Source organism: Aspergillus mulundensis, assembly GCF_003369625.1.
Source record: "Aspergillus mulundensis strain DSM 5745 chromosome Unknown scaffold_0, whole genome shotgun sequence".
NCBI lineage: Eukaryota > Fungi > Ascomycota > Eurotiomycetes > Eurotiales > Aspergillaceae > Aspergillus > Aspergillus mulundensis.
In genome coordinates, this window is record NW_020797888.1 from 1,012,371 (window position 1) to 1,040,010 (window position 27,640).

The 27,640-nt window shown below is 59.1% G+C and overlaps 7 protein-coding genes across 7 annotated transcripts; 2 read left to right on the top strand and 5 right to left on the bottom strand.

The window, feature by feature from the left end:
• Positions 1–1,357: 1,357 nt before the first annotated feature.
• DSM5745_00289 (uncharacterized protein) lies at positions 1,358–3,088 on the bottom strand (the record flags this gene model as incomplete). The annotated part of the gene is made up of 1 exon (XM_026742305.1): positions 1,358–3,088. One exon carries the CDS (start codon positions 3,086–3,088, stop codon positions 1,358–1,360), a length of 1,731 nt encoding a protein of 576 aa, XP_026608150.1.
• A 1,032-nt stretch (positions 3,089–4,120) lies between these two features.
• Positions 4,121–5,203, bottom strand: DSM5745_00290 (2OG-Fe dioxygenase family protein; the record flags this gene model as incomplete). The annotated part of the gene is made up of 1 exon (XM_026742306.1): positions 4,121–5,203. One exon carries the CDS (start codon positions 5,201–5,203, stop codon positions 4,121–4,123), a length of 1,083 nt encoding a protein of 360 aa, XP_026608151.1.
• Positions 5,204–5,338: 135 nt separating this feature from the next.
• DSM5745_00291 (FAD-dependent oxidoreductase) lies at positions 5,339–6,903 on the bottom strand (the record flags this gene model as incomplete). Its single annotated transcript, XM_026742307.1, has 4 exons — positions 5,339–5,612; positions 5,666–6,021; positions 6,088–6,707; positions 6,765–6,903. The coding sequence occupies 4 exons, from the start codon at positions 6,901–6,903 to the stop codon at positions 5,339–5,341; spliced, it is 1,389 nt and encodes a 462-aa protein (XP_026608152.1).
• A 564-nt stretch (positions 6,904–7,467) lies between these two features.
• Positions 7,468–10,800, top strand: nrps11 (nonribosomal peptide synthetase fmqC; the record flags this gene model as incomplete). Its single annotated transcript, XM_026742308.1, has 1 exon — positions 7,468–10,800. The coding sequence occupies one exon, from the start codon at positions 7,468–7,470 to the stop codon at positions 10,798–10,800; it is 3,333 nt and encodes a 1,110-aa protein (XP_026608153.1).
• Positions 10,801–10,988: 188 nt separating this feature from the next.
• On the bottom strand, positions 10,989–12,469 carry fqzB (FAD-dependent monooxygenase fmqB; the record flags this gene model as incomplete). Its single annotated transcript, XM_026742309.1, has 2 exons — positions 10,989–12,235; positions 12,304–12,469. The coding sequence occupies 2 exons, from the start codon at positions 12,467–12,469 to the stop codon at positions 10,989–10,991; spliced, it is 1,413 nt and encodes a 470-aa protein (XP_026608154.1).
• Positions 12,470–13,593: 1,124 nt separating this feature from the next.
• DSM5745_00294 (S1 family serine peptidase) lies at positions 13,594–14,415 on the bottom strand (the record flags this gene model as incomplete). Its single annotated transcript, XM_026742310.1, has 1 exon — positions 13,594–14,415. One exon carries the CDS (start codon positions 14,413–14,415, stop codon positions 13,594–13,596), a length of 822 nt encoding a protein of 273 aa, XP_026608155.1.
• Positions 14,416–15,294: 879 nt separating this feature from the next.
• nrps12 (nonribosomal peptide synthetase fmqA) lies at positions 15,295–27,613 on the top strand (the record flags this gene model as incomplete). The annotated part of the gene is made up of 2 exons (XM_026742311.1): positions 15,295–23,895; positions 23,960–27,613. 2 exons carry the CDS (start codon positions 15,295–15,297, stop codon positions 27,611–27,613), a joined length of 12,255 nt encoding a protein of 4,084 aa, XP_026608156.1.
• Positions 27,614–27,640: the final 27 nt, after the last annotated feature.

The following is a 27,640-nucleotide window of genomic DNA, read 5'->3' on the forward strand; positions in this document are numbered from 1 at the left end:
AGTCATGGACCTTGTAGGATTGATTCTCTGCCGCCAATCCCATTCTTAAGGTTGGTCAATGCCTCACATATGTTTCGTTTGGGATTTGCTCAACTGTGGAATACAGATGGGTACAGCATCAGAGGAGGTTCATGGCTTGTTCAAACAAACATTATCTCAAAACGTGCTTCGATCGTTCAGGCTCATCGCTTGTGTGGTGAGAGATCCTGACAAGGGTCCATGTGTTGGAGTCCCGCCCGTGAAGCAATGAACTCACCCCTCGAGTATGCTGCTAAAGGTGCCCGCAATATATAGATGGCACGCCTTTTCTTGTAGATCCCAGGCCGCAGAACCGCGTAAGGTCATACATACGGCCGTCTTTTCAATGCATTGTGTATGGCCCAGGCTGCAATACCCGAGCTTCAACCAAGGCCCCTAGATACAGTCGTAGCTACTTTGACAAGTAGGTAAATCTGGGCGAATCTCGACTTAACCTTGGAATGTACTAACGCTCACCATAAGGCCAGAAGTCCTGACACAGGTGAACGTCAATTCCGAATACATCAGACGCCACACCAGACGCAAGAGAGCGTACGCAATGCCTAATTTACTGTGGACACGTCCTGAATCATGCACAAGTTGTAACACCCAGGATTCAGCTGAGCTGTTCGAGTCCCCAGGCAAGCCCAACGTTGGAAGCAGCATCCATAGGCAAACTCTGCCTTCAATAGGAAGTAGGGTACAGTAAATCTGTTATCATCAAGCTCCCCCCTTGTGCTTCAAACTCCATTGGTTTAGGTACCAAAAATTGGGAATAAAAAGCAAAGGGAAGGGTGGTACGAAGGAAGGAAGGAAGGTGTCGAACAGGTTCACCCACAGCATCCCCACGCCCCACGCCCCACGCCCACTTCCCTACCGGTACACTTTGTGGGGGCTGGAGCCACGAGCCATGATTGTTTTTATGGCTGGTCCCCGTAGTAAATTCCGCTCTTGATTCCGAATGGAAATCGATGGGGCCTGGGCGATTGAGGCGAATTTGGATCAATGGTTGTTTTTTGTATGCATCCTCCTGCCTAAGTTGGTGGGCTTGCTGGGTAAAGCTCTTCCAGGTCTTGGTGCAAGCAGAACAAGCCCGAATCAGGGTATAGCAAACACAGAAGATGTCTATTAAGGGCTGATGGGTGTGAGATGGAAACTGGGCTGTCTATAATATATGGTAGTCTATGGTACAGAGGTCTATTGAGCAGTCTGTATGTAAAAGTCTAAAGAGAAGTAAACCACAAGGGGAGAAAGGAAAAGCACCGAGGCACCTCATGCTAAACCATCAGCTTCTGTGATATCCTACATCTCTGAATTCCCCTTAGCAATCACCAAGGCACTAGTAAACAGGCACCTTGAACGCAGGGAAGGTGTACTGGAACGTCTCGGCCCCCTTCTCATCAGCCACACACTCCCACGCACCCTTCTTCCACATCGGCCGCTTAGGGAACTGGCAGAGGCTCTGGACCTCGCCCGAATAATTGCCTTCGGTGACAGTGGCATTCAGACCAGTGGGCTGCACGCCCTCCTCAACCCACCGGATGATCGTGGCCATGTTATCCTGCGGGAAGGGCCCGTTGGGCTGCAGCGAGTTCGACGCGCAGTGAGATGCACCCGGGATGATGAAAAGCTGGTACCACTCCTTCAGCTTCTCCTGGGCCTCGGAGGAGCTGAGATGCGGGTACATGATGTCCAGGACGGACTGCCAGTAGTGCACGGAGGAGGCGGTGGGAACGCTGGGGTCTGCCTCGCCGTGGTAGTGGATCATCTTGCCGCCGGAGGATAGGAAGGTGCTTAGATCGGGGAGGGTGGTCTGCAGAGTATCCATGTACCGCGTCATCGCCGTGTCCATCCAGGAGACAAGCGTGTCGTAGGTGATGTTGTCCAGCGTGGAGAGGTTGTCAATGTCCAGGAGCTCGATGAAACGGGCGACGAACTCGCCTCCGGTTGAGGGGATGCTGACGCCCCAGGTCTGCGTGGTGTTGTCGTACGTTGTTTCGGCGTCAGTGAACTTGGAGCCGATGCGGTAAGAAAGGTACGCGCGGTCGCCGTTGCTGTTGAAGAGGCCGTCGTAGATGGCTTGAGCGACGGCCACCCCCTGGGCTGTGACCTTTCCGGATTGCTCAGGAGTGGTGGAGGAGCTGGTTCCGTCGTTTCGCTTGCCAAAGTTGAAGCCCAGGGATGTGGACGTTGTCGCCGCGCAGTGGTACGACTCGCCTATTATAGAGGTGAGGTCAAACTGCTCCTGGCAGAGATCCGAGCGCGAGATGACGCCGTCGCTGCGACCGTCAAGGGGGTCGCAAGCGCTGATGGTCGCATTGACAATCTTTGCGAGCTCGCATGTCGGCGGGTAGTAGTCCAACGTCTGTTCCACGACGCTGCTGAACAAATGATTCACTTGTTGTTGACCATACCTGAATGCAGGTGCACCGACGACAACTCCATCATACTCATCGCCGTACCGCTGCACCTGGCTCATGCCCTGTCGACCACCATCCGAACACCCTTCATAGTATGTGTAAACCTTGGCGTCATCGTCAAGGCCATAGAAGGCGCGGGTCAGTGGCTTGCCGATGGTCGTCATCTCGCCGAGACCCTGGTACGCGAACATGAAGATGGGATCCCAGTTGATCGTACCGTTACCGAGAAGGTTGACCTCGTCGACGGTGGTCCCGGTCAGCGCACCGTATCCCGCGTCGGTCGCACCAGAGACAGCCCCATACTCGAGCCCGCCGGTAACGTCCGAGTTGAGGGAGTATCCAAACCCACCGGCAACGTAGAAACGGTTCTTGAAGGCATCGGGGCTGGGGAAGCCGTAGTTGAGGACGATCTCGTCCGTGGTCCCGGTGTGCACGTACGAGACGGCGACTTTGCAGTACTCGCCCGAGGTCGTGTTGGTGGTCGTGGCTGTCACGGACGAGGGCAGCATGTCGATGCCGAGGAGGGTGCCATTGGCAGGGAGGGCGGACTGGACGTGGGAGACGGTGCAGAGAGAGGCAACCGAAGAGCCGGCCGCGGCGTGGGAGGCTGCTAGGGCGATGCCAGCGGCGATGCCGGGGAATTGACGCATGGTGGTGAATTGGGTTTACGGAAGGAGCGATGGAGAAGGACAATGGAGAGAAAGATCTGGAAAGAGCGACTGAGGCGGGATAAAACTGAGGTGGATAGGCTTGTTCAATCTTGACTCCAGACGGTGAGCCAGTCCCTGATATTTATAAGAGCCCTGTTACAGACTGAGTCTGCTCGTGCCAGCAAGACGTAACCATTGTCGTCTGCTTGCAACTCCTTTCTGCCCTCTTACGTACTCAGTAGCAGCAACTCGGGATCTTTAGACCAGAATTTCCGGGGTGGATACTGTTTTTACCTACCAACATCATCCCGATTGTCGGAGGCTCCCACAATCCCCAAACTTCGGCAACCCGTGCGCGGCTGCCATACGGTACAATGTGGCGCAGCGCCCGAAGCAACGAGGTCCTGGAAATAGAAACCGGGCATTTACTAGGACGCGTATGCTGCCCTGTCTAGCGCCGCCATCACATTGACGAGTCTATCTCAACATTATCACTCCGCCACAGCTACCCTGACTCTGGGTGAAATTGCTATAGCCACGGTGGGGTGCCTAGTCTTGTCACTTGGGCCAGCCAAGCAGAGAAGTATTGGACAAATATACCATCGCTGAGGCTTGTATTGCTTACATTGGGCGACGGTCATCGCAAACCCGCCAGCAAAAACCATGAAAGGCAACCCTATTCCCACGTGTACACTCTTCAAGCTTAGCTAGTCGCAGCTACTCTGGTGGTTACCTACATTGGAAGCGTCAAGTTTGTCTAATTATGGTCTCACACCAACGACTCGTGTCGAGGTCGTGAGGAGAGCCTCAGTCCCGAAGTCGGAGAGGGGATTGTACATACTGATGGAAGGGGAGATTCCCAGGAAAGACACATAGACACAAGTAAACAAAGTGCCCAGATAAAGAATTTTGATTCATTTGTCAACATGCAAATGTATTTTTCCCTTGATACCATAGGGTACTCTGGCAGGACTATAGGTAGCGTGGACAAACCCGCCATATCGCCAACCGCCTACATACAACGGCAGGTACTCATGGCACAAACAGCTGCACCTCCATCGGCATCGTCCGATGCGGCCTCAAACTATCAATCGCGCCCGAAACATGCGCGCCTAGCGCCGGCCTCCTCGTAAAAAAAATCAACATATCCCGGTACGCCTCCTTTCCCGCATCAACCGCCCTCACAGCCGAAAGACTATGCTTAACCTCATGATCCACCAGCAACAACGTATCCAAGAACGCCGCATGCGCCGCCCACCCACGCACATACCCCGGCGAGATACGCCCCAGCTCAATCCCCGTCTCCTCGTCCATCTCGTGCAGGAACGTCGCGGCGCTCCCGCGCGCCATGTTATCCGCCTTCAGGAACGTCGTCATCGTGTGGTCGACGCCGTCGGCGTGCACGCCTTCGAGCGCTGGCTCGCCGAGGAGGGAAGGCGTCGTGACCGTGCGCAGCGCGAAGAGCGTGCAGACCCAGTGGCCGGCGTGGGAGGTGTAGTTTAGGCCTGGGCGGGGCGTGGTGTGCACGCCGTGGATCATGAGCGTTTTGAAGAGCAGCAGGGCTTGGAAGATGCTGTTGGTTTGGAGGGCTGGGGCCACCTCGTCGAAGTGCCGGATTGTGTCGCTGTCGTGGCGGATGAAGTCTTCTGTTGTTGAGAGGGTGAAGGGTTGGTGCTCGAGGCGGGTTGCGGTGCGGGTGGTTGTGTTTAGGGAGAAGCGGGCGTTGCGGGATTTGCGGAAGGGGAGGGTGGGATCGGAGGTGTTGGTGTTGTTTATGTGGGGGAGGGTTTGCAGGTCTGTTGGGTTGGCGCCGAGTTGGAGGAGGAGGGGCGCGAGGGTTTTGCCTTCGATGAAGAGGGCTCGGTCGCGGATGTACTTCTGGCGGAGGGTGAGGATGTGGGAGATGGCGGCGTAGAAGGAGGGGTTTTGTTTGTGGGTGTTGATGTTGAGGCTGGAGGACTTGGGAAGGGGGTTGGATGGTTGGCTGGCATCAGGAGGGCATTGAGGGGCTGCAGAGGATGTGCTGTGAGGTCTGTAGAGGTATGCTAGAGGAGAGAAACGAAAGGAGGTGAACGGCAGGGTGGACGCCCGGGTCAGGCTGCGGAGGGAGGTCATGATGGGCTAGGTAGGGGCAGACAGCTATGGGATGGTACGCATCAAGGCGGGTGAGGTCTAGATGTATCCAACAGGTGCATTTGCTACACCGGTACTCTGACGTACATGGCTGCTGCATTGCCAGCCAAGTCCAACTCATTCTGCACGCATGCTGTTGTAGTCGTCCTGTGCATGGAACTTGCCGTCCACAGGGACGTTGGTAGGGATGTACTCCAGTCCATGTTTCACTGCAGCTGCCGCACGCTCGAACTCGTCACCTGTATGGGAGATACAATCGTAGCAGTGAACCCATGCAGGCCGAGAGATGGCGTTGAAGCGGTCGCCGGATGAGTTGTCCGCCAGATCGGCTGCAAGGGTGACTTCCTGCGCCTCGAGGGACCCTTGCTGGATCACCGACACGCGCTTGTGCCTGCTATTGTTAGTTCCATGCAGCCTGGGGTCAGCTTGATGTGAGCAGCGTACCTTAGTTTCTCGACCACACGTAGAGCCAGTCTCACCCCATCGCCTTGCTGTTCTCGCCGGGAAAGTCGAAGACATAGGGCTACGGTTGCCGCATCTTCGATCGACTGGTTCGCGCCCTGGCCGGTATGGGGCAGGAATGGATGCGCTGCGTCCCCGATCAGAATCATCCCTCCCTGCCTGGACACCCACGTCTTGAGCGGCTCTCTGGTCACCAAAGCATGGTTGAAGCATTTGGCCTGGGGCGTCTTGGAGATCACCGCTGCCAGCTGTTTCGCAATGGGCCACTCCTGGATGAGTCCAAGAACGGGGTCGATCGAAGCGGCTTCGACCCAGTTCGCCGTCTCGTTTGTGCGGTCCTTAAGTCCAATGTTAGCTTACAGCCAGACGGCATATCCCAGAGCCAGTATTTTGCTCGATCTTACTCGATGCGGGCAGTTCCACCACACGTACTTCCCCCGGCCGATCGTCCCCATGAGGATCGTCGCATCTCGCCCAAAGTACATCTGATGCCGGTCATGGTCCTTCGTGCCCTCCAACAGCCACTGCGCGTCCGGATCGCCCGCCAACACGCCGCTATCAAAGTTGGATCGAAAGATCGCACCGCCAGTGTGCACCAGAGCCGCCGCGTCAAGCGAGACCTCCTCACCCGTGAAGACCGGACGCGCCTTGCTATACAGACCATCCGCAGCAACCACACAGTGCCCGACGATCTTCGTCCCATCATCTAAAACTACCCCCGCCGCTTCCCCATCTTCCCAATACTCATCAACCCGCACGCCAAACCGCAGATCAAGCCCCAGCTCGTCCGCAGCAAGCTCATGCAGCACGCTGACAAGATCCGACCGGCGCAGAAACAGGCCCTGCGCGGGATCGTCCTTGCCAAACGGGATCTTATACTTGCGTTCGCCCTCGTGGCTGAACACCTCCACGTACTCGAGCTGGCTGCCCATCGCCGCGAGACGCGCGACGATCGAGGTGCCATCGGCCGTGGCCCAGCGCGAGAGCACGTTCAGCCCGTTGGTGCCCAGGCCGATGATGTCTCCTGGTACCGCGGGTGGTTAGCGGGATGGCAAGGTGCGGGTGGCTTGGTGCAGCGTACCGGGCTGGTGCGTGTTGGGCTTCTTCTCCAGCCCGATCACGGTGTGGCCTTGTCGGTGGCACTCGATTGCGGCGCAGAGGCCGGCGATGCCGAGGCCGACGATGATGACGGTGGTGTTTGTGGGGGGTTCGCGCAGCATGGCGTGCAGGTTTCTTTGAACAGGGTCCTGAAGTCTGAAGGCGAATGGAGACGGTGGATGGGATTGTCAGGCAACGGATCCTGGGATCGGGCTACTTGAACACGTCAGTCTTTCCCAGGGAGCTGACAGCTTGGAGCACTTGGAAAGACATTCGGACAAGTTACTCCGCGTCCTGGCGGGGATGGCTGGTCCTGGTGACAGGGTGGTGCATGGATGTTGCTTTGCACGCAAGGGCAAAGATACTCCGCACCCCGGCAGGGATGGCATGTCTTGGGTTGCGCTGGCAGGGTGCTGCATAATGTTGCATGGTGCTGCATGGAGGCCAAGATTACAGAATCCAGATCCCATCCGGACGCTCCGGGGATGTCGATCATGCCTGCAGGATGGCAACTGCATCTAGACAGCAAGGGTGTTCATGGTAATGCATGAGCGCAGGATGGCAGACACATCCGAGACCGGACTGGGACCGTAGTACCACCTTAGGCCTTGACTACTCTTGAGAAAACCGGGCAAGTACAGAAGTAGGCACGTACTACTAGTTCCAGTCATTCCTCGTTCAGCAACATGTCTTCCCCGTCCCCCAACGACGCTGCCCTGCGGTACATCCCATCGACAACCTGGACAAACGCCACTCGCTCCCCCATCGAACGCACTCTCAACGACGTCTTCAAAGAGCATGTCCTCCAGCGCCCGGACGCACCAGCCGTCGCCGCCCACGATGGGAGCTACACCTACCGCGAGCTGGACGAGCAGTCCGACGCCCTAGCCGACGAACTCCACCGGCAAGGCGTCACCACCGAAGTCGTCGTCGCGCTGCTCTTCGAGAAGTCGAAGCTCATCATCGTTGCTCTTTTCGCCGTCATCAAAGCCGGCGGCGCCATCCTCCTCTGCGACCCCGATCTCCCCATCGCCCGGCTGCAGGATATCATCGACGACTCGGGCGCGTACCTGACCATCTCATCGAAATCAACAGCCAGCAGGGCCGCGGCCCTCACTCCGCGCCAGTACGTGCTCAATGCACCGTTACCTCGTATGCCTCCCCAGCCAGCCAGCGAACACAAACACAGAGACATCCCCCGCCCCAACAACGCGCTCTACAGCGTCTTCACCTCCGGCTCAACCGGAAAACCCAAGGGATTCCTCATGGAGCACCGCGCCCTCCTAACATGCGCCCTCCCCTTCGGCAAAGCGCTCAACCTGACACCCAACTCCCGAACCCTGCAATTCTCATCCAACTCCTTCGACCTCGCCAACTTCGAGCACCTCCTCCCCTTCGTCTTCGGCGCCTGCCTCTGCATCCCCTCCGACGCCGAGCGCAAGAACGACCTCAACGGCGCACTGCGCAAGTATCTCGTCTCCGCCGCGACAATGACGCCCTCCGTCAGCCGCCTGCTGGAGCCAGAGACCCTGCCCCTCCTCAAGACCCTGATGCTATGCGGCGAGCCCGTCACACCCGACGACATCCGCCGGTTCGCGCCGCACGTTGCCCTGTACGATGGGTATTCGCCCGCGGAGGCGGGGTGCATTACGATCATGAACGGCGCGAAGAGCGAGGCCTGTCCCGCGAATATCGGATCCTCGCTCGGCGTGCTGCCGTGGGTTGTTGATCCCGACGACTGCGCGCGTCTCCGGGGCGTAGGCGAGACCGGCGAGCTGGTTATCCAGGGCCATACCGTGGCGCGCGGGTACTTTGGGCCGGTCGAGAAGAGCGCCGGCTCGTTCATTGCGCCGCCGGCGTGGGTCTCCGCGCTTGGATGCGAGGGGTTCGGCGCGCTATACAAGACCGGCGACTTGGTGCGGTACGAGGCGGATGGGTCGCTGGTTTTCCTGGGCCGCAAGGACACGCAGGTGAAGCTGCACGGGCAGCGGCTGGAGCCGGGGGAGATCGAGGCGAGGCTGCGCGCGTTTTTCCCGATGCCGCAGGCTGTTGTTGTTGAGCTGGTGGAGATGCAGGCGGGGAGTCCGATGCTGCTGGCGTTTGTGTGCCCGACGCCGTATGCATCTTCCTTTTCGTGTACGTTATTCCAGACGCCAGACGCGGCGTTTCAGGGCGCAGCCCAGGCTGCGCTTGCCGGGCTGCGCGATGTCCTGCCTTCGTACATGGTCCCCTCGGACATCCTGCTTGTATCGCATGTGCCTATGCTGCCGTCGGGGAAGACAGACCGGCGCTCACTCAGGGACGCGGCGGGCGCGCTCTCGTCCGACGAGAGAAGGGCGTACAGCAGCACGCTCGACGCACGGCGGGACCAGCCCTCCACTGAGCTGGAGACCACGCTGCGTGCCCAGTGGGCGTCGTGCCTTAAGATTGCAGTTGACCAGATCGGGGTTGAGGACAACTTCTTCAGTCTTGGTGGGAGCTCCCTCGACGCGATGCACCTTGCTGCGCGCGCGCGGAAGCTCGGGTTCAACGCCCTTTCGTCGGCCGCGGTCTTCAGGCATCCGACTGTGCGGTCTCTGGCTCGACACCTTGCCGACGACGCCACGGGGGAAGTTGTAAGCGTTGAGCCCTTTACGCTGGACAGCGAGGTTACGAGTGAGCTGCTCCGGAAGACGCAGCTTGAGCTGGATGAGCTGGAGGGCGGCTGGATTCCCACCACAGCCTTCCAGCAGAAGTCCGCGCAGCTCAAATGCATGCACATTGTCGTCAACGTGGCCGGGCTAGATCACTCACTGCTAGAAGAGGCCTGGGCCAAGGTGCAGCAGAGCCACATGGCGCTGCGGTCGGTCTACGTCCTGCACGAGGGCACCGTCTACCAAGCCTTCCTGCGTCAGGCACAGACAAAAATCCCAATCCACTACTGCGCCAATCAATCCCCCGACGACTATGCGACCGCATACTCCCCCCAGGACGCCGAGCCCATCCTCACAGGCCAGCGGTGGTTCCGCATCATCCGCGCCAGCACCAGCACGCCCGACAACACCGACAGCGCCCTGATCATCCGCACAACCCACGCGCAGTTCGACGCCATGACCCTAACCGCCATCTTCACCGACCTGATGGCCGCGTACAACGACCAGACCCAAAAGAACACACTATGCCAGCACGAGCACGAGCCAGAGCATTCCCCCTTCAACACATACATGCAGTGGCGCCTCGCGCACAACCGCTCGCCAGCCCATTTCTCCTTCTGGAAGCAGTATCTCGCCGGCGCGCAGCTCACCACCCCAAGACTCACAGACCCCTCGGCCCCAGTAGACAAGGAGAGCACAGCGATGGTCGTGGCCATGAAACCCGTCCGCACCCGCTCCGGTTCCGCCCTCACACCACCGGCAGGCATAACCCTCGCCACGATGTTCCGCGCGGCCTGGGCGCTCGTGCTCTCGCGACACACAGGGGAGACGGACCTGGTGTTCGGCGAGTTCGTCGAGGGCCGCATGAGCATGAGCATGGGCGCGTTTTCCTCGTCCTCGTCCTCGTCCATCGCCGCCGAGATCGCGCCCGAGACCGTCACAGGCTGCACGGGCGCCGAAACGCCCATGCGGATTGTGGTCCCGCAGGACCCCACCGCAACGGTCCTGGACCTCCTGGCCCACGCGCAGGAGCAGTACGTGCGCCGCGTCCCGTACGAGACGTGCGAGCTGCGCGACGTCGCGGCGTTCGGGGCGTGGGACGCGCCGCAACCGGAGCGGTTTAACCATGTTCTTGTTGTGGAGAGTGCGGCGCCGATTCCGGCTGTTGAGATGGGGGATCGCGAGTGTGGACATCGCTGGGTGTTTCATGGGCGCTTGGAGGATGTTTATGTGCAGTTGGTTCCGGGGGAGGAGGTCCGTGTTGTTGTTTTGGGGCCCGAGGTTAGGGTTGCTCAGGGGGTTGCGGAGGATTTGGTGGGCAGGTTGGCGGAGATGTTGGGTGTTTTGGGGGAGATGCCGAAGGCGTTGCTTTCTGAGGTTCCGTGAAGGTAGGTTGGGACTGTTGGGAACCAAGGATGTCCTCAACAGGGTAGGTAGTTGAGTGGCAGTTCTCTTTATTTCAGGCATAGTTAATAATGACTTCTGTGTTTCGTACGGGAATATCTTGTTTGGACATGCCAGTAGCAATGGATCGTATAACAAGCTCGCTGGCGACTGGACTAGGGCATGCAGCCCTACCTCTCCCCCCCATACGTATCCTCAACACGATAAACGCCATCATCCGGAATATTCTTTGGCACATACTGCACCCCCTCACGCGCACACTCAACAACAGCCTCATACTCCGCCTCCGCAAACGCCACACAATCATGCTCAAAGATCCACTCCGGATTCGGCAGCCGAAACATCCCCGGATCCCTCCTCACAGCCTCCCAGTCCGGCTCCAGCACACTAGCCTGGAACTCCCTGCTCCCCAGCTGAATCACACTGGCCCGCGGATACCTGATCCGCTCCGCAACCTCCAGCGCAAGCCTAACATCCCTCCCCGCCCGCGCCAGCGCAACCGCAACAACCGCCCCGTCCTCAACCCCCTGCGCCCCGCCCTGCCCAACAACAGGGTAATACGGGTGCGCCGCGTCCCCGATCAGCATCACGCGCCCACCACCCGAGCGCCACGTTTTCAGCGGCGCGCGGTACACAAGAGGGTGGTTCACGAGCTTGGCGGGATCGGTATGCCGCACGATCGACTCGATGCGCGCCCGGCCGGGCCAGTGGCTGATGCAGTCGAAGACGTCGGCGAGATGCGCGTGCGAGGCGGGCCCGCCGGCCCAGGCCTCCGTTTCCGTTGCGGCGTAGGTGTCCCGGTGTGTTGTCATCCACACGATCTCGCGCCCGTGCTTGAGCGTCATCATGGACAGGTTCACGCCGGCCCCGAACCACATGTACGTGCGGTCTTGGGTTTCTGAGTCCCGCACGATCCACTGCGCTTCTGGGTCTGCGATGAACGAGGGCGTGTCGGTGCGTAGATGCGCGCGGAACGTCGCGAAGCCGAGGTTCGTCTCAGCGCCACGGGTGGTGGTCGAGCCCGTCACATACGCCCGCGCCTTCCCGTGCACGCCGTCCGCGCAGATCACGCAGTCGCCGCTTACGCGCTCGCCTGTGTCCAGAAGAACACCTGCGTGTTGGCTAGCTTCGTCCTCCCAGTACTCCGCAACGCGAGTCCCCAGGCGGATTTGGATGCCCAGGCGCAGGGCGTACGCGTAGAGGATGAGCACCAGTTTGCCGCGGTTCGTGAGAAAGCCGCGGCCCTTGCCAGGGACCTCGTTGCGGACGATGAAGGCGTCGGCGTCGTCGAAGAAGTCGGCGTGCGTGGAGTCGTTTTTGTTCGCTGCGATCTCGGTCTGGACTTGGGTGTCCCAGCGCGAGATTACGCGGGCGGCGTTGGGGGGCATGAAGATGCCGTCGCCGGCTGGGGGGTTGGCTGTGTATCAGCTATGGTACTTAGGTATGGTGTCTATGGCAGGTATGTATGACGGAATGGAGGCGTACCATCGTGTTTGAGCTCAGTGACCTTCTCCAGCACGAGCACGTTGATGCCCCTGCGGTGGCATTCGATTGCGGTCGTTAGGCCTGCGAGGCCCAGACCGACGACGATGACCAGCGGGGTAGGGGTTGTGGTAGGGGTGGGGGTGGGGGTTGTGTCGGCCATGGCCATGGCTAGGTGTTTTGGTTGATGTCGAAATGAGACCTGGCTGCCAGTGGTATAGAGGTGTTCAATCTTCTGATAGCCCGCTTTCGCCTTCGCTAGGCGGTATCTCATCCAGGATTCCTGTTGTCCTGCCGCAAATCTCAATCTCAATCTCAATCTCAATCTCAATCTCAAGCGACCTTGCAAGGGGGAAATGGCGGTGGGCAGCATCCATCCCCAGCCTTAGGTACGTAGCATGCATAGGTACCATACGCGAGGGATAGACCTGACCTTACGTCCCACTGCATACGCCAGGGATAGACCCGCCGACGCGCCCGATATCGGCCTGTTGAACCAGCGCCTGCATGAAGCCCCCGGCCCGCAGTTGAAGACGAAATAGCTTGATCTGGCACAAACGGCATCATGCATTCCGATGATCCATCCCTGGCGTCCACAGCTCGCACCTGCCAATCCGGCGCCCTCCCATTTGTCCGGACCTGTCTCACCGTACTACGTAACACCGCACTTGACGGCAAGGCCCGCAGATCTGCGGTAAGCCAAGGTTGGACCGGTTCGAATTGCAATTCTGGTATACGGAGTGGACCCTGGCCTGGCCTGAGGAACTGTAGAGATGCTCCGGATGCTGCGGATGGGCAGGGATACCGCCAATGCCATACTACCGTCGGTGCCATTGGCACTTGGCCCTGATCTCCAGCTTCATCTCCCCTAGCTTCCCGCCCTGCGCCTTGCTTTTGGGTTTCACTTTTCTTTTTCTTTCCCCGTCGATCGAGTCTCATCGAGTCTCTGAGTCTCTGACGAACCTTCCCAAGAGGCAGATCGAGTTGCTGATTCTTGCGTGATGACCTGAATGCCGCCGCCACCTCGGAGATATATTGCTCTAGAGCTGATCTACAGCCTGCGTAGGACATGATTCGATAATCGGCGGGAGTTCTGATATGAAAATTCATTGTTTCAGGCGGTGCAGCTCAACGGCTCCATTGTGTTGGATTTACACGTCGGTATCAATAAATCTGATGCCTTGCAGTCTACCTGATCTTGACTGCGCAATACACACATTGCATCAAGGGACCCCTAGAATGCCAGAAACTCTCCACACCGATCACCACCAGAGCCACTACTGTAGGCTCCTTCTAATCCCACATCACAACCCCCTCAATCCACCCCCTCACAGCCTCCAAACTCGTGCTCACCTCCGGCACAACCTGGTGCAGATCCGTCTCGAGAATGCTAAAGCTCATGATCCCCAGCACCTTCCCCGTACGCTCATCCACCAGCGGCCCACCCCGATCTCCCTCCCAACTGGCCCGCTCATTCCCAGGATAATCGCAGATCATGCGATCCGTGATGTTCCGGATATAGTGCCAGATGTCGGCGCAGAGGTCGTGGCGAACGAAGATCACACCAGGGAGCGTAAGCAGGTTTGACGGGAACGCTGTGTCGCTGTAGTTGTACAGGCCCCAGCCGTACAGGGCGCCTGTGCTGGACACCGGGCCTGCACCTGGGCCCTCGGTGATGGTCGGATCGGCAAGCAGGGACGAGTACGAGCCGATAATTGCGGGTGTGGCGTGTCCCACGCGCACCGCGGCGTCGTCTTGCAGCGTTAGGACGGCAATGTCGTAGTCCCAGGTTGAACTGTCGTACTGGGGGTGTACGGTGATCTCAGAGACGGGGACGACGGCGCCGCCGGCCGTGCGGTCGCGACTGCCGGCGCGGATGCTCAGGGCTTCGGCGGTCGAGTTCTCAATGCAGCGGGCGCTGGTCAGGACTGAGCGGGCGGAGACTAGAACGCCGCCGCAGCGGGCGAAGTTGGCGGCGTCCGGGTTTGTTTCGGCGGAGGTCAGGAGGGCCACGGTGTAGGCGGTTGCGGGGGCGTTGGCGGGGGCTTCGGTGCCGTAGCGGAGGGCTGTACCCAGGGTGCTCAGGGAGAGCACGGCAAGGATGAGGGCCGCCATTATTGAGGAAGCTGAAGAATGCGAATGCAGTGCAAGTGAGCTGGCGGTGGATGGTAGGTGAGGGCAGGCCTGCAAACAGCGGATTTATCTCGTAACGGGCAAGGGCCAACGGAGTCGGAGTATCTGCGGTCAATTCATCTGCGCCGGTGGGATATGCAGGTCGGAACAGAGATATTAGGTGAGCTGAGCTATGGCAGGGTCAGAACTTCACCGTTTGAACCTGATGGCCATTATGTAACTCCATTCGCTCATCCAATCCGCGAATATAAACGCCATTTCCGAATAGCCCGGGCGCGTAAGGGGCGTCGATCTTGTAATCATCCAGCCTCCGAGGCTCCGAACTGCATACCTAGGTACCGGATATCTGACACATCGGTATTGCCCAAACAATGCGGTTGATGCAAGGTCCGAAATGGCCAGGCCGATCCATGTTCCAGATACCATACTCGAGGTTGCCACCTGAAAGATGGCATCAGTCCCTTGGTGACAAATGTTGGGTCGAGGGTAGGCTCCAGCCGTAGGAACCCTGCTTGCAAGGTGATCATCTCTCCTTGCATTTGGAACTGCACTGGCAGAGAGCGGAGTCCATGGCCTTGGAAGTTGGAGCCATCCAGGCACCACTCGATCAGGCGCCTGGCCATGGTCACACCAAGTCCTTGGAAGTCAATAGACATGGCCATGGGAAACATATTGTATCTCAGCAGGGCAAGCTCCACTATGCCCAGGACTGGTGATGCCGTCATTAGTACCATATCCCTTTAATATCCCAGTGCTGGATGTGTACATGTGTTCCGCACGACTCCAAGTCCCCAGCCCCAGTCATCTGCAAGAACACACGTACAACGCCTTTAGCCTATCGCTTCTTCTCTCCTCGTCGATATGCAAACCGAGTCGGCTTCTTCAGCAGGCAAACGGCTGGAATGCTTGTTTCCCTTCCGCACTGACAGTGTATCCGCAAAGCGTTGTGCGGACAGATCCTGCAACATATTAGCAGTTCCATTCCCTAGGGCCGCCTCCTCGAAATCGTCTTCAGCAGACCCAGCAGATGATGTTGTGTCTACTCTTGCTGCAGTCTGGCACTCTGCTCTTTGCGAGTACGCAGAGCCCGAGGCCGTGCTGTTTGGGGTACACGACCACCTCACGTCGTCGTGCACTCGCCTTCGAAAATGCGACATGAAACTATATTCTTGTCCAAACATCAGAGCCGATGACCAATGGTCTGTTAGCAATGTCAGCCCGTTCCAGTACTCCCAGTTCAACACAGCAATTGTCGTTTATCAGGACGCAAGTGCGAACGGGGATGCGAGGCCGAGTCAAGAGCAATTGGCACAGCAGCTTCTCGGCAGCCAGACAGACAGTGATGATGAACAGGATTGTGACATTGTGTTGGTTTACCTGCCGGCCACGCGGAAACTTCTTCTTGTATATAGAGAGACTTTGATCTCACACGGGCAAGCGAGCCATCTGGCCTTGTTTCTGGCTGATTCATTGAGTACCATGAACACCAACCTGGCGCCGGGGCACCGACGAGATAACCGTCTGCAGCTTGCGCAGCTTGAGCAGTGGACTGCCAGTGCCCTGACGCAGCCAGACTTTCCAACCATGCACCAAGTGATCCACCGCATTGCACAGGCCTCGCCGAGCCAACTCGCAGTGGAAGGCCCCGATGATAGCTTCACCTACGCCGAGCTGGATGCAGCGTCCTCGCGGGTGGCCGCTCATCTGGAACGATATGGGGTGCAGCCGGGCAAGTTCATCCCAGTCTGTTTCAACAAATCCGCATGGGCAATCGTGGCCATGCTCGCCATCAACAAGGCCGGGGCCGCATTCGTCACCCTCGATGCCTCGCAGCCCATGGCACGTCTGAAGTCGATTGTCGGCCAGTTGGGCCTCCCTCCGGTCGCATTGGTCTCGCAGAGAACAAGGGCCGTCCTCGATGAACTGGCAGTGCCCACCCTGACCATTTCCGCAAACACCGTGTCCCTCATGCCTGATCCACAGGGCTTTCAGCCCGCCTGGACCCCGTGGCATCCATGGCCACATACCCCTGCTGTCCCGGCGTACTGCTTCTTCACCTCCGGCAGCACCGGCGAGCCCAAGGGGTGCGTTGTCGACCATGCAGCTTTATCCAGTGTGTCTACGCACTGTGACGCCCTGCATCTGAACTCGTCAAGCCGCGCGCTGCAATTCGCCTCGTTCAGCTTCGGCGTCTCTCTCATCGAGATCTGGTGCACCCTTTCTGCCGGTGGGTGCATTTGCATGCCCTCGGACTCACAGCGTGTCGACTCCCTCGCCGACGCAATTGAATCGCTGAAGATCAACTGGGCGTTCACCACGCCAACTGTCCTTGCAACACTCCATCCCGACAGTGTCCCAAGCCTGCGACGCATCATAGTCGCCGGAGAGCCACTCAAGCGAGCACAGATATCGCAATGGACATCCCGGGTGAGCTTGCACCAGGGCTTTGGCTTCACCGAGTGGGCCGGGGTCTGCTGCGTGTCTCCGCAGATTCAATCAATTGAAGATGCGAACCTCATCGGTGCCCCTGCCAACGCGCGCGCCTGGCTTGTTCAGCCCAACGATCCGCTTAAACTGGCGGCCATTGGTGCGGTTGCGGAATTGGTCGTGCAGGGACCCAGTCTGGCCAGGGGGTACCTAAACAAACCTAACGCGACCGCGGAGAAGTTCCTCGCAAGCACCGGCTGGAGCGAGAAGCTAGGCTTCGGTATTGAGGACGGGCCCTTCTATCGAACCGGCGATCTGGTCTACTATGGCTCGGACGGGCTGCTTCGCTACGTCAGTCGGCGGGATCTGCAGGTCAAGATCAGAGGGCAGCGGGTGAATCTGGGCGAGCCCGAGTATTATATCACGCAGGCAGATCCGAGGTTCCAGAAAGCAGTTCTTGAAGCGATTATCCCGGCTGATGGAGATGGGGATGCCGTTTTAGTGGCATTTGTGCCGGTTCGGCGTACTGAGAATGGTACGTTCAACGGACATGCCAATGGCACGAAGGCTCTGGTCAACGGACATGGACAGCTGTTTGTCAGAGCCGACGACGACTTTGTTGCAGCTGCAAAGAAGATCAAAGACAAGATGAAGCAGGAGCTTCCAGACGCGATGCTTCCTTCCGTCTTCGTCCAGATCCAGGACTTGCCGCTGACCGTCAGCCGGAAGGTCGACCGACGCACTCTCCGCGAGGAAGCTGGCAAACTGCGAAACCAAGAGCTGCATGAACTGGCTGGGACTGCGCCCACTCTGGGAAATGGGGTGTTTGTCGTGGCGCCAGAAGGGAAGAAGGAGCGTCTAATCCGCGGGCTCGTTGCAGACGCCCTCGGCCTCCGTGCAGACCATGTGGCCATGGACCACGACTTCTTTGCGCTGGGAGGTGACTCGGTCAAGGCGATGCGGATTGTCGGGCTGGCACGCGCTGTGGGCGTTCGGCTGACGGTGAAAGATCTGTTTGCGCATCCCCAGCTGAGTGATCTGGCAGCGACCATCCCAGATCCCCCGGGCGACGCTCCCGCGAGAAATGGCCGTGTTTCAGACGAGCAACCAGTCCCAGAACCGTACTCACTCCTTGATCCGGCAATCAAAGCCACGCTGATATCCACGGCAGTGGCTGCTTGCCAAGTGCAAGAGGGCCAGATCGAGGATGTTTATCCGTGCTCGCCGCTCCAAGAGGGCATGATGGCGCTGTCTGCTGCCAGACCTGGGGCGTATGTGGCACGCTTTGTCTACAGGCTTAACCCGCATGTACAAGCCAGCGCTTGGGCTCGAGCATGGGCGAGCGTGGTGCGGGCGTGTCCAATTCTACGGACGAGGATCGTTTCCGCCCCTGATGGGAAGCTGTACCAGGCTGTCATCAAAGACTGCGACGATGACTCTATCAGTGAGCACCGAGACTGGAATGCCTACGTCGAGGAGCGTCAGACGGCGCCACTTGTCCTCCTTGGACAGCGACTTACCCACGCTACCTTTCTTACAGGTGCAGTGCCCCAAGATGCACCAACGATTGAGAACGGTGCTGCCCCGACGTACTTCATAGTCATGATGCACCACGCTGCCTGCGATCGCTGGGCCTCTAGCCGGGTAATGGAGCTCGTCGAGAGGGCATACGCCTGGGAAGCACTGCCATCTATGCCGATGACCCCTTTCGTCCGATATCTGCAGCAGCAAGTCGGCAGCGACGCCATCAGGAAGTACTGGAAAGACACCTTGGACGACCTCCAGGCCGAAGTCTTCCCTGCACTGCCATCCCCAGGCTACGCCCCTGCCCCGTCTGACGAGTTTCACCTATCAATCCAATATCCAAAAGATACCACGGCGAGTAAACACACCATGACCACGATCCTGCGCCTCGCATGGGCCCTCGTCATCAGCCACTATACGTGCTCCAATGATGTCGTGTTCGGTCTCACCGTCTCCGGGCGCGCCGCACCAGTCGAAGGCATAGACAAGATGACTGCTCCTGGTGTGGCCACTGTCCCTTTCCGAGTCCGTCTAGACCCGTCCCAGACAGTGGCCGGTGCACTCTCATCCGTACAGGCTCAATCCAGCGAGATGATTCCCTTTGAGCAGTTTGGGCTGCAGAACATCCGCAGGCTGAGTGACTCGGCTGCCGATGCGTGCAACTATCAAAGTCACCTCGTGGTTCAGCCGTCGTGGGACGACGAAGAGCGCCCCCTCGCGACGACCCTCGAAGCCGCGCCTGCCATCAAAGGGGGCTTTGCCAGCTGCATTCTTTCCGTCGTCTGCAGCCTGACCACATCGAACCATATCAAGGTATCCACTGAGTTTGACCCTGCAGCCATCTCGAACTTACAAGTCGAGAGAACAATGCGCCATTTTGAGCAGGTCGTTCAGTTCCTTCTGGCCCATCCGTCTCAAGCAATACGAGACGTCCCACTGCTCAGCCCGATGGATACGCAGACCTTGATCGATTGGAACTTCAGAGAGCACGCTTTGGTCTCACACGACGAATGCGTGCATGAAATCATTGAGCGGCGCTGCGCCGCCCAACCGGGCCGGACAGCAGTCTGCGCCTGGGATGGGGCGTTCACATATGCAGAGCTCGACGGTCTATCCAGCTGCCTAGCAGCTAAGCTGAGGGCAGAGCACAGCGTCTTCCCAGAGACTCTCGTGCCCATCTGCATGGAAAAGTCCCGCTGGACAACGGTGGCGATTCTGGGCGTGGTCAAGGCCGGCGGTGCTTTTGTTCTTCTCGATGCGTCTCAGCCCCAGCAGCGACTCAAGCACATTTGCGCTCAGATTCGTGCCAGGTTTATTCTGACCTCGGCCAGCCAGCTTCACCTCGCCCGAGAGCTGGCTTTCTCTGCTGTTGTGATCAACGAGCAATACTATCGTCAGGTCTCCCCAATCCCCCAACCGGCGATAGGGCCTCAGACGACACCTCAGTCTGCACTCTACGTCGTCTTCACCTCTGGATCCACCGGTACTCCCAAGGGAGTCATCGTCGAGCACCACTCCTTCTGCTGTAGCGCAATTGGCCTGAATAAGGCAACCTCCGTCAATTTTGAATGCCGCCTCCTGCAGTTTGCCAGCTACTCCTTCGATGGAAGTATCATGGAGATTCTAAGCACACTCATGGCTGGTGCGTGCCTATGCGTACCTTCAGACTTCCAGCGCCAGAACGAGCTCGCCTCGGCGGCCAGGGAGTATAACCTCACCCACGCGCATCTCACCCCGTCCCTTGCCCGCCATCTCCTGTGCAGCAACCCTACATTCACCAGAACGCTTGTCAGCGTTGGAGAGCCGTTATCATCCGCTGATCTAGCGTCCTGGGCCGCCAACAACCCATACTGCCGTGTGATAAACGGGTACGGTCCCTCTGAAGCAGCTGTATCGACCACGCTCCAGCTTCATGTCACGCCGCACTCCGATCCACGCAACATCGGGTTCCCACTCCAGGGCATCTCCTGCTGGGTCGTGCATCCCGAAGACCCAGACATCCTCCTTCCCCTCGGTGCAGTTGGCGAGCTGCTCATTGAAGGCCCTACTGTTGCCCGTGGATACCTCAGAAACGCCAAACAATCAGCCGCGGCGTTCATAACTTCTCCCCCGTCCTGGCTGAAGAAGTTCCGCCCGGATGGAGCCTTCTCGAAGATATACAGAACTGGCGATCTGGTACAGTACGCTCCTGACGGATCCCTGCAGTATGTGGGCCGCCAGGACGCGCAGGTGAAGCTGCGAGGGCAGCGGATCGAGCTGGGAGAGGTCGAGAACAAGATCTCCGAATGCTGGTCTGAAGCTCGAGATGGTGGTGTCGCTGTCGAGGTGGCCAGCATCGCGCGCAGTTCCACCTCGTCCCCGGCCCAAACCCTCATTGCTTTCGTTGTTGATGGTCCAAGGACAAGCAGGACGTCTGATGAGAGTATCCTGGCAGTGCCATCGCCGCAATTCAGGGCGCAAGTTTCCGCCGTCCTTGCTCGCCTCCGTGAGATATTGCCCGCTTTTATGGTTCCTGAGATTGTGCTGCCCCTCAGCAGTCTACCGCAGAGTGCAACTGGCAAGCTCAACCGTCGCCGTCTGCGCGCCATAGCACAAGACTGCTCCCCAGAACAGTTGGCCTTGTATCGTGGTGAAGAGACAATAGCAAGCAAGAAAGCACCGGCTACCGACGCAGAGCACAAGATGCAGGCGATATGGGCGCAGGTCCTGAATATCCCGGTCGATGACATTGGAGTTGAGGATAACTTCTATCACCTCGGGGGTGACTCTATCACGGCCATGCAGATCGTGGCTCATGCAAGAACCCAGGGCCTGTCGGTATCCCTGGACTTGATCATGCGGCACAAGTCTATAGGACAGATCCTGGCGCATACCCAACATGATCCTTCCATGGACTGGGCCAACAGGCATATCGAAGACGAGACTGAGGTCTGGTTTGCCCTCTCGCCCATCCAGCAGATGTTCCTTGATCAGCAGCCTGCAGGGACCGACTTGAATCGCTTCACGCAAACATTCCTGCTGCGGCTCAAGGAAGCCGTGCCGCTGGATCAAGTGCAGGAAGCAGTGCGGACTCTGTTGTCTAGACACTCCATGCTACGGGCTGTCTTTGCTCGCCAGCCGGACGACGGTCGCTGGATGCAGATGGTCCGAAACGAGCAGCAGGCTGCCGAATGCCGGTGTCAAGCCCAGACGGTTGAGACGCTGGCTGGAATACAAGACGCTCTCCCTGGTAGCATTGCGGCCATCGACCTTGAAAATGGCCCTCTTCTATCCGTTGCTCTGATCAATGTCCGCGAAGACCGCTCCCAGCACCTCTTCCTGGCGATCCACCATCTCGCCGTCGATCTGGTCTCATGGCGGACCATGCTGGCTGAGCTTAATGCACTGCTGCGTGGAGGAAGCCTGCCTCAGCACACTGGTCTCTCCTTCCAAAGATGGTGTGCTTGTCAAGCCCAGTATGCTGCACGGTCTCTGCCGCCAAAGGTCGCCCTTCCCGCTGAGCTTCCGGAGACGTATCATCGAGACCCAACTCCCTACTGGCTCGAGACAGCCGAGGTCAACAAGATGGGGTCTACACAGATGCAGACCTTCTCGCTCGACGAACCAATCACGCAGGGACTACTAGGGCAAGCAGCCAATGCCACGTTCAACACCCGTCCTGCGGAGCTCCTTCACGCCGCCCTCCTCCATTCCTTTTTGCAGGCCTTCCCAGCCCGGTCTGCGCCTCTCACATTCACCGAAGGCCATGGTCGAGAGCCATGGAGCCCCCGCATCGACATCGAGCAGACCGTCGGCTGGTTCACCTCCGCATGGCCGGTTGTCGTTCCTGAACTGCGCCAGCACAGCCACAAAACGTTCGCCGACGTCGTCCGATACGTCCAGCACGCCTATCGGGCTATCCCTGGCAGGGGCTGGGCGTACTTTGCTTCACGGTACCTGCACCCCTCCGGCCGGCGGCACTTCGAGCACCCGCATCCCATGGAGGTGGTCTTCAACTACGCCGGCGAATTCCAGCAGCTCGAGCGTGCCGACAGTCTTTTCATAAGCGACTCCCATGAGACGCAAGGAGCCCTGGTATCTGGTCCTGAAATCCGGCGGCTGGGCATTTTCGAGATCTTCGCGTCGGTCGTGCGAGGCCAGCTTCGTTTCCAGTTTGTTTATCCAAGCGCCGTCAAAGACTCCCACCAGGCTGCTATCACCGAGTGGGTGCATTTGTGTCAACAGACTCTCCATTCCGCTGTGTCCCAACTGGCTGCAGCACGCGAGGCCTCGGCCACAGTGCACTCAGCTCAGGCCTGGACGGTATCCGACTTTCCCCTGCTGGCTCACTTTACATATGAACAACTACAAGAGCTCCTGGAGACAACCCTCCCAGCGGTAGGAGTCCCATTGAAGAACGTGGAAGACATTTATCCCTGCTCGCCCAGCCAGCGTGGGATGCTCATCGCGCAGGCTAAGAACCCTGGCAACTACAACGCCAGCGTGACCTGGGAAATCACCATCGCAGCCAGCGACAAACTGCCGGACCCAGAGCGAGTATACAATGCCTGTGCGCTGGTGATCGAACGACATGCCGCGCTACGCACCGTCTTCGTGGCCAGCCCCAGACCAGAAGCGTATATGGAGCAGGTCGTGTTGAAACCCGGCTGCATCCCGCTGGACGATGTGATTGTGCAAACGACGGCACCAGAGCCTCGCGATGATTACCAAGCGGGGCAACTGATGTATCGGTTCAACCTGTGCAGGCTCGAAAAGGATGCCAACGGCGCACACGCCGGTGCCATTCGTCTCCGCCTGGATATCAGCCACGCCATCATGGACCGTACTACGATGCGGATCATCGAGCGCGATCTGTGCCTGGCATATGAGAACCAGCTGCCCTTGGTCGAAAAGCCGCTGTATAGCGCGTACATTGCCCACATCTACACCCAGGATGGCGAAGCCGCTACGGCTCACTGGAAGGAGCGGCTCCATGCAATCGACCCGTGTGAGTTTCCACGACTCCGGTTGGATCGAGCAGGTTTTGTAGGAGTAGGCGGCGAGAATGAATGGGGGTATCTCTCTCGCGACCTGGTCGACGACAAGAAGGACATCTCGAGCTTCTGTTGCAAGCACAACGTCACGCCGTGGAACCTGGCCGCGCTGGCGTGGGCGCTTGTGCTCCGGGTCTACACCCACTCGGACAGCGTGTGCTTTGGCTACATCAAGTCCGGCAGGGACCTTCCCATCGATGGGATCCAGGATGCCGTCGGTGCGATATTGAATCCCCTGGTGTGCAGGGTCTTGTTGGACGAAGGGTCGACGGTGTCTGAGACGGTTCGTCGTCTGCAGGAGCAGTACCTCGAGGACATCCAGCATCAGTGCCTGCCACTGTCCGAAGCACATCAACTGGCGGGAGTCGGGAATGGGGTGCTCTTTAATACGTCTGTTCATGCTGACACTGCGCTCGACGAAGTGCCCAGTGCCGGGGTCCTGAAGTTGACGACGGTGCAGAAGACGGACGGGGCTGAAGTGAGTACCAGGTCTCTTCTGGATTTTGTAGCTATCAAGGGTTTGCTAACAAGATTTCCTACAGGATGATCTCGTCGTGTCCCTTACAGCCCACCGGGACACCAATCCAGCGACACTCAGCCTGCGCTACAAGACGAGCATGCTATCCGAGCAGCAGGCCACAAGCGTGCTGGCAGCATTCGAAAAGGCCGTCTGTTCACTCATCGCGGCGGATGAGAGCGCTTCCATCACCGCGCTGGATCTATACAGTGACGACGACAGGCAGAATCCCTGGGGCAACAGCCAGACCCTCCCTCCAGCCGTACCCTCTTGCGTCCACGAGCTTATTCAAAAGCACTGCATCGAGCGCCCACGAGCCCAGGCCGTCTGTGACACCGTAGCCTCCCTCACATACGCGCAACTCGACAGCCTCTCCGCATCGCTGGCGCACCATCTCTACTCCCAGTACGCGCTCAAGCCCAACGAGGCCATCCCCATCGCCATGGACAAAACCATCTGGACACCGGTCGCAATGCTCGCGGTTCTCCGGGCCGGCGGCGCAATCCTCCTCCTGGACCCATCGTACCCATTCACGCGCAAGCGGGAAGTCTGCGAGGACGTGCAGGCCCGCGTGGTCATCAGCTCGCCCAACCACACTCGCATCAGCCAGCGCCTGGCAAAGCATGTCGTCGTCGTCGGGTACGGCCATAGCTCCGCATGGGACCAGGGTCAGTCGGCATCCAGTCTGCAGAGCGCCCTGCCCCATGTCCACTCGAGCAGTGCGGTCTACGTGGTGTCTACCTCCGGCTCAACCGGGAAACCAAAAACCCTAGTCATTGAGCACGAGTCTTATGCCACTGCCGCGCAGGCTCACATTGCAGCTACCGGGCTGGGTCGGTCTACGCGCACGGCGCAGTTCGCATCGTATGCATTTGATGCTGCGGTGCTGGAGCAGCTGAGCACGCTGATAGCAGGCGGCTGCATCTGCGTGTTGACAGACGAGCAGAACAAGAACAGCTTCGGCAAGACAGCCAGTGAGCTCGAGGCCAACTTCGTCATGCTTGTCCCATCCGTCGCCCGTCTGTACAAGCCGGCCGACCTGCCGAGCATCGAGAAGATCATGCTGATCGGCGAGCCCGTTGCCGAGACGGACATTGCGACCTGGGCAGGCCATGTGCAGCTGAGCAACGGCTACGGACCAGCAGAGTGTTCTGCTCTATCGCTTGTCCAGCCGTCCATGTCTGCGCTGGATCCGAGGAATGTTGGATTCCCCGTTGGCTGCGCGGTTTGGCTCGTTGATCCGACAGACCACGGCCGACTCGTGCCTCAGGGAGCGGTCGGGGAGGTCTTGATCGAGGGAGCGATTGTTGGCCGGGGATATGCCAATAATCCTGAGGCCATGGAGCGAGCATTTATCGAGGCGCCGGCGTGGCTGCGTCAGCTGCGGTCATGCGAGCAACCCGATAAGCGGATTCGTCTCTACAAGACTGGAGATCTCGGCCGGCTTCATGACGACGGGTCGCTTATTATCCTCGGGCGCAAGGATCGTCAGGTCAAAGTGCGCGGCCAGCGCCTGGAACTCGCAGAAGTCGAGATGCAGGTGCAGCGCAGTCTACAAGGGTACGCGGACGATGTGGTGGCCGAAATCATCCACCCATTAGGATCAACAAAGCCGCAGCTTCTCGCATTTATCTACGTGCACGACATGGCAGAGCAGGATGAAGATGCTACAGTGACCTCGCGGCATGATGTGCTGTGGCCGCCGACCAAGGGGTTTGCTGCGCGCGTGGCTGCGGCCGAGGTCAAGCTGCGCCAGACTCTGCCGCGATATATGATACCGACGGTGTGTTTGCCGCTGGTGCATATGCTTCGCACGTACTCTGGCAAGGTGGACCGGACACGTCTGCGCCGTCTGGCGGGTTCTATGCCCCTGGATGCGCTGCTCCAGTACCGTGCCCTAGAAAGCAGTGTCCGCTCTGGGAAACCGCCGTCCAGTACGGGAGAGCGCACCCTCGCACGAATCTGGGCAGACGTCCTGGACGTCCCACTCGACAGCGTCTTCGGGGACGATAGCTTCTTCCTCCGCGGGGGGCATTCCATCGATGCCATGAAGGCGGCTGCCCTTGCCCGAGCAGCTGGCATGTCGCTGAGCGTGGCGGACATGTTTGCGCACCCCACGCTCTCGGACATGGCCTCGGTAAGTGAGAGCTCTCTGCCCAACGCATCAAGAGTTGCAGATGGTAGTGAGACCTTCGCGCCGTTCTCCTTAGCGTTAGCTTTGGGTGTAAACCCTCAAGACGTCCACGCCCAGTTGGCTGCCGCGGGCAAGATCCCCCCCAGCTGTGCACTGCAAGACCTTCTTCCCACCACGCAGGCTCAAGATTTCTTCATCGAGCGTGGGACCTGCCACTCGTTCAACTTTACCATCAAGGGCTCATCCCTCGACCGGGCTCGTCTCCGCGGCGCCTGTCAGGCCGTGCTGGCTCGCCACGGCATCCTCCGCACCTGCTTCGTCCAGGCCAACGGCCGTGCGTTCCAAGCTGTGCTTGAGAAGACGCTGGACGTGCAGATCTGCGAGCAACAGTGCCCAGAAGACGACGATCCGCTCGAGTTCTGCAAGACGCTCTGGTCTCGCTCGGGCCCGGCCCTCGACGTCATGGCAGGGGCGCCCCCAGTGCGACTGACCCTTGTCTCGCACCCCAGCGGCTCCCTTACCGTCCTGACCATCCAGATCTCCCACGCTCAATGGGACGGTGTCTCGATCCCCGGTCTCTATGCTGACCTGGCCGCCTGCTACAATCAGAAACAGCTGCCCCCGACCCGCGATTTCGCGGACTACGCTTACCACATTCTTTCCGGGCCTGGTCCAGACAAGACCAAGCAAACTTCCCTCCAGTTCTGGCGCGAATATCTCGACCAAGCGGTCATGGCTCACCCATTTCCCCGTGCCCTTGGTGATGAGCTAGAAGTGGAAGTCGAACCAACCATGCCCGAACCGACCCCGACACCAACACCCCACGGAGCAGGAGCAGTCCTGCGCCACGGGCAAACCAACTGGGCCTTCCAGTCCATCAGCCCACCCCCGTCTCTCCCGTCAGGCATCACAATGGCCACGCTCGTCAAAGCCGCCAGCGCCTTCTTCCTGTCCCGACACCTCAACACCCACGACGTCGTCTTCGGCCACACCGTCAACGGCCGCAACCTCGCCCTCCCACACATCGAGTCCCTGCTAGGCTGCTGCCTGAACTTCATCCCCCTTCGCGTGACACTCCCACACTCCCTAAGCGCCTGGACAATCCACGACCTCCTCCACCACACACAGACGCAGTACACGCGCGCCCTGCCGCACGAGCACATCGAGCTGCGCGACATCCGCGCCCACACAGCGGCCACGACCGCCTGGCCTGCAGATACCGAACCCCTCAGCTTCATCGTGCAGCACCAGAACATCGACCTCGGCTATACGCTCCCGCTGGAGGGCGAGACCGGCCAGCTCGAGGTGCAGTGGAGCCGGTTCGCGCAGTTCGAGCCCAAGGATGAGGTGTGGGTGTTTACGGAGCCGCATGCCGATCGCCTGGAGGTTCAGGTTGCGGCGAACCGCGGCGTTTTGGGCCTCGAGAGGGCGGCGAGGATTGCGGAGCGGTTGTGTGCGCTTGTTCGGTTCTTTGCGAGGGATCCGGGGGTGAGGTTGGGGGATGTTGAGGTTGATGTTGATGTTGATGGGGTTGAGGCCAGGTAACGTACATGAACGGATGGATAGTCATTT